This window comes from Aythya marila (assembly GCF_965140915.1).
Source record: "Aythya marila genome assembly, chromosome: 1".
NCBI lineage: Eukaryota > Metazoa > Chordata > Aves > Anseriformes > Anatidae > Aythya > Aythya marila.
In genome coordinates this window covers 201297371-201307664 of record NC_139042.1, presented here as the reverse complement: position 1 = coordinate 201307664, position 10294 = coordinate 201297371, and the positions used below count along the sequence as shown (strand labels likewise).

The 10294-nt window shown below is 41.2% G+C and overlaps 1 protein-coding gene across 11 annotated transcripts in view; it reads right to left on the bottom strand.

Annotated features, from left to right (window-relative positions):
- Window positions 1-4946: 4946 nt before the first annotated feature.
- USP6NL (USP6 N-terminal like) overlaps window positions 4947-10294 on the bottom strand; it is a 156495-nt gene continuing 151147 nt past the window's right edge. For all 11 annotated transcript variants that reach the window (XM_082771968.1, XM_082771969.1, XM_082771970.1 and 8 more), the window contains one exon: window positions 4947-8611. In XM_082771968.1, coding sequence (XP_082628094.1) covers window positions 7170-8611 — 1442 coding nt within the window. In that variant the 3' untranslated portion in view covers window positions 4947-7169. The remainder of the gene's footprint in view (window positions 8612-10294) is intronic.

Below are 10294 nucleotides of genomic sequence, written 5' to 3'. Positions count from 1 at the left end.
CTGGAGGCAGGCCGGGTGCTGCCAACCTGGCTGCGTAACTACTGGAAAGAGAACACCTGAGGTTAACGCTACATTTTTTACACGTTACATAGCAAAATTACGATTTACAGCATCAAAAAGGGGCAGCTTTGAACAATGGGCGGACTCCAGCAACTACAAATGACTTTGGGTAGCTGCAATTCACTAATTCTGTGATTAAGAGCCTGCTCTTTCTTCCTTTGGTCGCTGTGTGTGATGAAATATATGCAAAGAGCACTGAGCCCAGCTGACCAATAAAGGTTGGCTTGTTCCTATGTGTTGGCCAGCACAAAGCCCTCCAATGAGGGGCAAAAACTTCCAGGTTTCAAAAACAATAAAAAATGCAAAAAATACACCAGCTATTGCCTAGGGAAAAGCTCAGTGAGCCACTTCATGTCCTAGTCCCTCAGACCAAGGAGATGTGACATGGGTGCTGCATACTGCAAAGCACAGCACAGCCACCAGGGAGGCCTTCAAAAAGCATTTTTGATTGTTTTTTTTTTATACACATATGCACTAATTTTCTGTTTTGTGATCTCAAAATTGTTTATTTTATTTTTTTATATATTTTTTAGTGATTTATTTGAAGCACTGCAACCTGAGAACAGACTTTGAGATGGAGTGGAGAACACAATGAGTTGATACAGGGCAGGGAGCCCACGATGAGGTGACATAAGAATTGGAAAGAAAACGCATTCGCTGGAGCTGAAATAACTGCGAGGGAAATGATCTGACACTGTAAAACCTGGGGAACAGAAGGGGACAGAGCTGTGAAGGGTGTCAGGAGTTACAGACAGAAAGTTTGAACAAACAAAGGCTGCCTGATGGCAGAAGTATTAGTTCACATTCAATAAAGATGATCTAACACGGTTACTTGCTTTGGAAGTTGACCAGTGCGTTGCCTCTAGGGAAGACTGAGGGCAACAGGACTCTTTTATAGCCTTTTTTATTATTATTTTTCAAAAAACATTTTTTAAAAAGATACCCAGTTCGTTCTACGTTACTTTTACTGAGCACGTGCCCAGTAACTTGGGAACTGTTGACTCCCAGAACAGATCAACTCCTCCTCCCCTGAGAGTGCGGGTTCTCCATAACACACTTCAGCCTGGACATGGTTAGACTCTCAGAGAAAGAAAGCCCAGGGGTTATTAGGAAAGGACTTTACACAGAAATCCAACCCCATTCCAAAAAGGAAGGCAGCTAAGTATCACCACCTTTGAAAATCCAGACCGTTTGCTTTAAAGCTTTGTGATCTTTAATACAAAAACCACCCATTACTGCTGGATTCAAGCAGACTCTTCAGGCAGTAAAGCTTTCCACTTAGCCATATTGCAAAACCCCTTTTTAATAGCTGGGTGCCAACCTGCCTAAAAATGCCCCACGACCTACCTGGTGGCAGTACGCAGATCGCTCACTGATTTTGGTGTCACTCCCAGGGATGCACAGCCCATGCTGTCAGAGTTATCTTTGGGGGAAACATCTGGGAAGGGGTAGGCTTCAAATGAAGGCATAGATTGGAGTACATCATCTAACAGGGCTCTTTTCTCTGTTATGAAAAATAGTATGATCTGTTTTTTCCTAAGGGATAACACTGAAGATGATTCCAGAAGATACTGTTGAACTGGAAAATGCTCCAAGTTTGGATGGTTCGAATGAGAAAGTTTCACTTGCAGTCTTCTTAAGTGAGGACGGGAGCACGGCCGTCCTGGTTCACAGCACCAGCTCCAGCTCTCCGACTCATTTCAAGGAGAAAAATCTGACAAAAGCGCTGTATTATCAGGAAACAAGGAGGCATTTACCTAACCAAACCAAGCATGTTGTAGCTACATCTGACCTGCTGCCAGTCTGAGCTGGCACGTTTCTGTGGCACGATCCAGCATTGTGCAAAAACGCTTGATCGGTCCTGCGTGTAAGATCGCCTTTGTTGCTTGATACTGAGCAGAAGCAACCCACGGCTTTGGATGGCCGAGACCATGCAAGTGCCTCTACACTATTGTGTCCTTCGCCAATTGCTAAATTAAATTGCTTTCTGTCAAAAAAAAAAAAAAAAAAAGAAAAAAAAAAATCCTGGAGAATTTCTGACCAAGTATGATATTGAGCAGATAACTGATTTGTTTTAATTTGCACATTGTCTAGAGAGAGGCAAAGCCAAAGAGGCAAACAGCAACCTCTGTTATTAACTGCTTTATCATGTTCCCGATGAACAGCAGCAAAAAGGCATCACAAAACCTCAGGAAAACAAGAGCTGGCATATTATCAGAGCAAGGAAAGAGACAGAAGAATCGAGCACAGCTCACCTTGACAAGGCTGACAATAAAATCTTCAGTAAAACAAACATACCCCCTCCCCGTCCCCCAGAAAAGAAAAGCCAGAAGAAGTTAGGTTCATTTTTGGATTATTCTGAACTCTTCTTTCCCAGATCTTCACAAATCACCATTGATTTTCTGCTAGCACGTTACCTCTGTGAGCACCAAGGCAGGGGGCGTTCGCTGGGAGACTCACATCGCTCAGCAGAGGGATGCTGAAAGAAGTCCTCTTGGCACAAGGACCAGAAAACAGTGTCATCTTCCCCTACACCACATCTGGCAGCCATTTAAAGGCTAAATCTAGTGACCACAATTATACCCCTGGTTGCACTTGCTGGCCTACTCATCTCCTCATTGCAACTCTGCCATTAAAAGCATTTGGATTGTCTCAAAATCCACAAAAAGATAAAAAATAAATGAGCTGCAAACTATTCAGTAACTTCACATCATCTAAAGAGCAACCTAACAGTACTCGGTTAAGTAACTGTTGAGCTATAACTATGCTACATTCACAGAGCTCTGCAAAAAAATGAAAATAAAATATGAAGGGCTACAAAAAAAAAAAAAAAGAAAAAGATTATATTTTCCTCTCACTGAAGTACCGACAGCAGAATGTACTCTGCTGGAGATGAAACGGTGGGCGTCTGATGGCATATTTTAACTGGCATTCCTCTTTGTGCACGGAATGTAATGCCACCCAAGGGGGAGATTAAAAAAAAAAGTCTGTAATTTGCAAGTCCATTTCAAAGTCATATCGGAGTGTGATGTGAAATTCAGGATAGGATTCTTGAGAGAAATCTCCTTGGAAAATGCGTACGCACCTCGGGGAATCTTTGGATTTGCTTCTCCACACTGGAAGGCTGCGCTGTTTTTCAACATTTCCATGTTGTTTACTCCTTGCATCTAATTTTGGAGCTAGCGAGCGGTTTATGACAAAGGTGTATCCGACTAGCAGTAAGCTAGTCCTTGTCTGCAACCTCCGAGATTTCTGAAATCCCTTAGTATTCGTATTGCAACTTCTAGTTGTAGCGAGGAATTGCTTTCCGGTTAGGGATTAATCCTGCTGGCAGGTGTTACGGAGGCAGGCAACATTTACATGTGTGAAAGACCTTCCCTTATGGCCCTGGGGGGGGGGAAAAAAAAAAAGAAAAGAATTGCCTGCATTGATCTGATCATTCTCAAACAATTGCGAAGAATATCATGCTTTGAGGCTTTGGGTAATCATCAGCGGGGATTAGGAGGGAATACTCTCCTTAATAGACTTCTGGCTAAAGGAGTTTTCTCTTTCCTCTGTGTCACCTTCCCTGAAGCGGTACAGACAGGCCACAGCTGGATCCGGGGAGAGGGAAAGATTAAGATCATTTTCCCGAAGTCATATTCTCTTCCTCGGATGCCTGAGTGATGATGATGCTTAGATCCAAATTCATCACCGAAGCTGACGTCAGACAAGAATCTTCCCGCGGGTCCCAGCAGGAGCAGGAAGACTTCTGTCCTCGCTTGTAGCGTGCGTGCTTTGATTAGAGAGAAGCGGTTTTGATCACATAATCAAATCCCATTCATGGAAAAGGCTGGGAGTAGCAGCGATAGCTGCAGTCCTTCCTGTCTTTTTCCCAGGGCCCCAACAATTTGAAGGATTTCAGTCTCCTGTACATTCCAGCAGTGAAGTCTTCAGATTTAATCTAGTGTCAAAGGAAAAGCAAGCACAGAAGTTCACAGCGTACGACTGATGTGATTTCCTTTTGCTCTTATATTCTGATTAATCTCACTTATTTTCTGCCATGCAGAGGTTAGACATCTATCCTCATTTAGTCTGCTGTGTTCTTTGTGGTAGTGGAGATAACTCACTCTCCGAACCTCTACCCTGAAATTGTCTCACTGCCCGTAAGGAGGGCCATGACGGCTACCTTCCACAAGAAACCTACAATTTGTACAGCTCAAAGCAGGCAAATTCTAGAAAATTATTAAGAAACCGTGGGGAAAAAAAAGAAAAAAAAAAAAAAGGAAAAAAAAAAAGTATTTTATGTTGATACTTCCTGCTTGACTGTTTTCAGATCAAAGCAAGCAGTGACAGAAGAGCTCTTTGGAGGGTATCTAATCCATTACGCCGGGATGATTCCCTCCTCCAGCAAGACACTGGCACGGCTGTGTCTCACTGCACCCCGCAGCGAGGGTGCTTCTTACCGGCACGACGCGCGGATTTCAGTCTGGCACTGCCTTGAGTTGGGTTTGTCCTGTTCGATGGAAACCAAAGCGTGCTTTGCTCTGCAGGCTTGGGGCACGAGGCTGTTTTTAAGGAACTATACAATACCAATCCTCTTCTTTGGAATTGGTACTGGGTGAGGTTATTGGAACAAAACCAGAAAATCATCATCACAATTTATATTCCTAGCTTTCACAAAGCGACAGGGTCATGTTTAGCGGTGTGGTCAACTATAATCAATAACCTTGCTACTTCTGTAGCAGTGCAAAAGCACTGTACAGCCCGTATCCCCACTGCTTAGTCAAAAAATAAATATATATAAACAACTCAAATTGGACATGTAGATATATCGAGACACAATTATGAACAACCATTTGTGCAGTTTTGAGCTAATTAGACAACGAAAAATAAAGACAAAACAACAGAGGCTTAATTATTATTATTTTAACGTTAAAAATACAGTCACATCAAAATAGGATACACAGTTATAAAACTGTTGCAGATGACATAAGAAAATAATGTGTATATATTTTTTATATATAAAAATCTACAGTATTTACTAATGCTGATACATATTTTAGAGCTTTGTGTTGCTTGCACAAATGAATTGTACAGCCTTGTTACGAATTACAGAACCATCGTTAAACACTGCGATTATTACACTGAGCCACGATATTATGTACATACATTTCTAAGCTGCTGTAAGCAAGCAGAACTAAGGTAAGCCCAAGTCATATTTATCTTCACAATTTTAGAGTTTCAGTGTAGTGCTTTGCTACTGTTACTTCGCTGCAGTTTGCGACTCTTCAAATATAAAATTGCCCAGTTCATTAAAAATTACATCAGACACATCATATACACAAAACAAAAAAAAAAGGTTTTTGAAATATACTAAGTAAATGTTACTTCCATTTGTAAAAATTGTTTTACTTCTGTACCTTAAAACTTACAGAGCCAACCTGCAGCAATAAGAGGCACTAAAGCTCATTCTTTAAAGGAAAATAAAATAAAATCCATTTCTACGTTTTCAGTTAACAAATCTTACAAAAGAGAACAGGACAACCTTCGAATCCATCCAGAACCGATGTTGCTACCGATGCTAGGTACTTAAGGATTAGAAAATCTCTCTGCTAAGCACTCCAAGGACCTCTTCTGGCGAGATCCTTACCCGCCTCCGGTCCCCTTGGTTTCAAGGAGAGGTCAGTGCATCCCGCACTGCCTGCATGGTCCCTGGCAGCTCACAAGGCTGCATCCTCCGCGTGCCACTTCAACCTGCGGTTTTGTCACCCCCCAGTTCATTTTTGTCACCCCCAGTTCACAGTCAACGAAAGGAAAAGCAAACAAAGTAAAAAAAAAAAAAAAAAAAAAAAAAAAGGCTGCAAACGCTAATTAAAAATACGTTACCTGGAGTCTAAGCTTCCTATTAACAGTCAGGATGGTTTTAGTGTAAAAAAAACAAACAACAGTCTCTCAGCAGCCTGAAAGCACAGCAGCACGTGCCCTATCGCAGGCACGAACCTGCTGGCTCTTTGGGGAAAAAAAGGGCAAAACCAAAATGGAATTGACATGACAAAGCTTAAAGGAAGGGACGCTGCATATGCGCATGGCTCAGGGAATATCAAGTCACGACCAAGTCTCAGCCTCCTGCGTGTACTTCTCAAGAGCGTCAAGGAGCTGGGAGTTCTGATACCTGTGAGATTTGGCCTTGCAACCAATTTGTTTAGCTTGACAGCACGGCATGGCAAAAAGTGAAGGGTGCAGCACCATTTCTGGATCTGGCCTTGCTCCCACCGTGCCCCAACGTTTTTCAGATTTCAGACATTCTGACGGTAGGTTTGGGTGCAAAGGTAAAAACTCTCCGCTTTCAATTCACCTACGAAACTGGAGACTGCCCTGAATTTTCAGCACCATTTCTTAGCCAGATTATAAAGACATTTTTGGGTTTCTGCTTTTGCCTGCCTGCTCCTTCCTGCTGAGGAAAATGACGAACAGTAGTCAAAGGAGAGGAAATTAACTCTCACATAAATTTAAATTAATAATCCCAAAGTATCTCCCCTGCCCAGAACAGATACCGGGATACTGAGGCAGCTGTATAACAATGACAGAAAATCCCATTCAAAATGAATGGCTTCTCAAATAAATTATAAAGAAAAATTAATATGAAATAAAAGTACTTCACAAGCTTTGCCCAAAGTTAAATGCAATTTACATTTAAACTCTTTAGCTCTTTTTCATATGCATTCGTGTAAGTGCACACTCGCACACACGCACCCACACATCTATACAGTGCATTAACAATGTCAGTCAAAAATAAAACCTGTAAATGTGTTAGGTTTTAGGCAGAAAGATCATAACACGAGTTATTTAAATTTGAGGGAAAATGACAGTATTAGCTATCCTGTGTATATGATCTTATTGCTATTGCTACGGCTATGTGCATCAGATCACTTTCAAGAGCTTCGATGCAAGTCTAAAAACTCAACTAGCCTTCAGTGAAAGCCTGAAACATCTTTGAAATAGTGTTGTTTTTGACAGAGTCATGTGAATTGTCCACATTTCATAGAGGAAATGAGGTGGACTACTGCTAACACAGTAATGCATAACTGAGTTTGGTTCTTGCCACTTTAGTAAGTACAGACAGATTCTCAGAGAAGCACAGACTCATGCATAGACAATCCATCGTTTCGATTTCGGTAGTGTTGGGCTTGAGCTGATGGACCTGAATATTGGTATTGTGGTGAACCATGCTCTTCAAAGTTTGGTGAAGTCCTGTATCTTATTGGACCGTCCACAGAAACAGCAGGAAAAGCGTGGTCTTGAAACGGTGTTGCCTGAAAATGCTGGTATTTCTGGAAGTTATCCAAGTGACCCGTGTTAATGTCTTGGTTCCAGGGCTGCCTGTACGGTTCGTGTCTATAAATATACGCAGCATCGGGCCACTTTCTATCTTCTGGTAAATAGTCCACAGGAGGGATTATGAATTTGACACCTGGGGGGGACCTCAAGTTGCTGGTATAGGCATCGACAGGGGCTACTTCTATCCGAGCAGGGGCTGGGGAGAGAGGATTTTGGCGATTGGCAGGATACGAGTTCACTTGTAATTTATCTGGAGAGTAATCTGCTGAAATAAAAGAACCATATGGCCTACCAGAAGGGCTGGTTCGATTCCCGTGGTAGTGCAGAGGTATGGAACTTGTATTGCCTATACTGGAAACGTGCTTTGGAGAATTTCCATGGTAAGTAGGTGGATTATTATAAGATGGCAGTGGCTGTTTTACATTCAGTCCATGAGGTGGTCCATCAGAGGGCAAGGAGTATTTTGGAGATCTGGGTTGGGAAGTGAAGGTATAATTGTTGGATAATTTTAATGGAGCGGGTATTTTATCAGCTTGTTTTCTTGGACTATTTGAATATGCTACATGCCTTGGACTCTGTGGATGAGCTCTCTCAAGCATCTCTTCAACAAAATTCTCATTCTCAATATCAGCTTCTGGAACATTATCATACTGTGACGCATTAGACCCACGCTTACCTTCATCAGCATCCAAAACCCTCATCTTTTGCTTTACATTCAAAGGCTGTGTTTCTGCAGAACCTGGTGGTGAGCCTGAAACTGAATGATTTATTGGCCTTCCTTTCACCTCTGCAGTAAGTTTCATAGTCTTTTCCATTATTTTGATATCGGATGGTTTATTCCACTTAGGTACAAATTCCCTTCTTGTATTTGAAATAGCGTTAGAATTTTGGTTAGCAGCTGCATTATCATATTGCCTTGAGTTGTCTTGCCCCATGGGTTGAGGCTTTCTTCTAGCATCTACCTCAGTTTTAGACTGTATACTCTGTGTGTCTATCGGTCGGGACTTCTGCTGTTTTAAGGAAGGTTGTTTTTCCAGTGAATTAATTCTTTTTCGGTTATTTGGTGAACTTTCCGGTTCTTCTCCAGAGGATGGTCTCCTCTCCGTCCTTCTCACTGTTTGTGTACCAGTGCTGTTCTGTCCATTAAGCATTGGAGTGGAATTAGGCATAGCAGGCTGAGGTCCTGATGGAATTTGCCCCAATGGCTTCTTTGGAAATTCATCTTCTTTACCTAAAGAAAGAACAGTAATAACAAATTCACATGTGTATAGAAATCATCTTTGATCTATTGGTCATGCAAGCAAAAATAACTAAATTATCCAAGCCTCTCTCTGGATAACCATTCTGTCAAAGACCTTAAAGGTTTTTCTGTATTTTAACAAAGAATTTGTTTAGGCTCTCATCTCAACCAGTTACTCTAGTCTTCCTTTCTTCAGCCGATACGATCTTGTCAAGCTTTTCCTCATTGACATTGCTGATGAAGAAAAAAAAATAATCATTTTCCTAGATGGTATTTTGGCTACCTTACCTACTCTGTACATATCCCTCCTTGCACTGTCCTCATCACAGTAAATAAACTACTTCTCCACTTTAAAGATCCTTTCTGATATCCCTCTTCCAATCCACCACCTTCCATTCAGTCATCTTTTGCTGTTCACTGCTGGCAAGCCATGCTATCTGCTCTGCCCTCACATGTGCAACCTCTCTAGCAGACATCTCTGAACTTTCTCTCACTTCTTTTTTGAGTGCTGCTTCCCGTTAACATCTGCAGTCATGCCCTTGTTCTTCCTCAGCCCCTGCTTAGGGGATGTCATTCTCTGTATTAGAAAGTGACACCGTAACAAGAAGACTCTACACAGAATCACCATTTTTTCAGTTCAGCTTTCTATCAGCTATAGAACAACTTAAGTAGCTAATGCTGAAATTGTCTATATCATGATTTCAAATGAGCGTTCAAGTTACAGAACCAGGATACAACTGGCAAGCTCTCCCATTTTGAGCTCAACACATCACAACAGCCAGTGCTAAACATCAATTAAACGGAGATTGAGAACAGCCCACAGTGCCACTACAGAAAGTATAAAGAAGTGTTTCATTGCTGAATTTTATTTACAGAAAAATTTACATTGAATTTTCCACACCAGTCTCCCCTTAGCACTCAACGTCCTTCATCTTCTTAGCCATTGTCTTTTACCACCATCTTCTTGCATGTGACTTTGTGTAATCCACTCATTTCTCCCATTATGTATTGAAAAGGTCACATACTTCTCATTAAATTTATTAATCTACATTTTATTTATTTGATGTTCTGTATTTCCAGAAAAACAATTAAAAAAAAACTTATAAAGTCAGCACAGCCAAACAAATCCAACTATTTATCAGTCTATTAAGTAAAGGTCCTACTGTATGTAGAAAAAAAGGAAATGGCTATTCTTAAACGTTACACAAAATAAAAAAATATATAAAACAGCCATAAAACAATTTTAATTCCTGCTTCTTCCTAAAAGACCAGAACTGTAAAATCTTCCTTCATCACCAAAGATCTTAAGGTTAGTTAAGATCTTGAAGATTTTAAAGTTAGCCTCACTTTTGCGAGGTATTTGTAATTAAAATTCCCTTTAAGTGTCTATATGGGCTCACATGGTGAATACATATAAACGTCTCTATCCCTGGTGTGAGCGCTGCAATGAGAAGAAAGCCATGTTCATTTTTACAGTCAATAGTACGAGTTCAGTCTTTGATGACTGGTTCGTGCTAGAGGTACACAGAGGAAAGCCAGCAGCCAAGGTCAGTGTTATTTATTACAACAGCATAACAAACTACCATCACGGATCAGTTGCTATATAAACTAAATGAAAACTTACAGTTTGTGCCAGCTAGGACATAGCAGGAAGACAGCAGAGAGAAATACAAC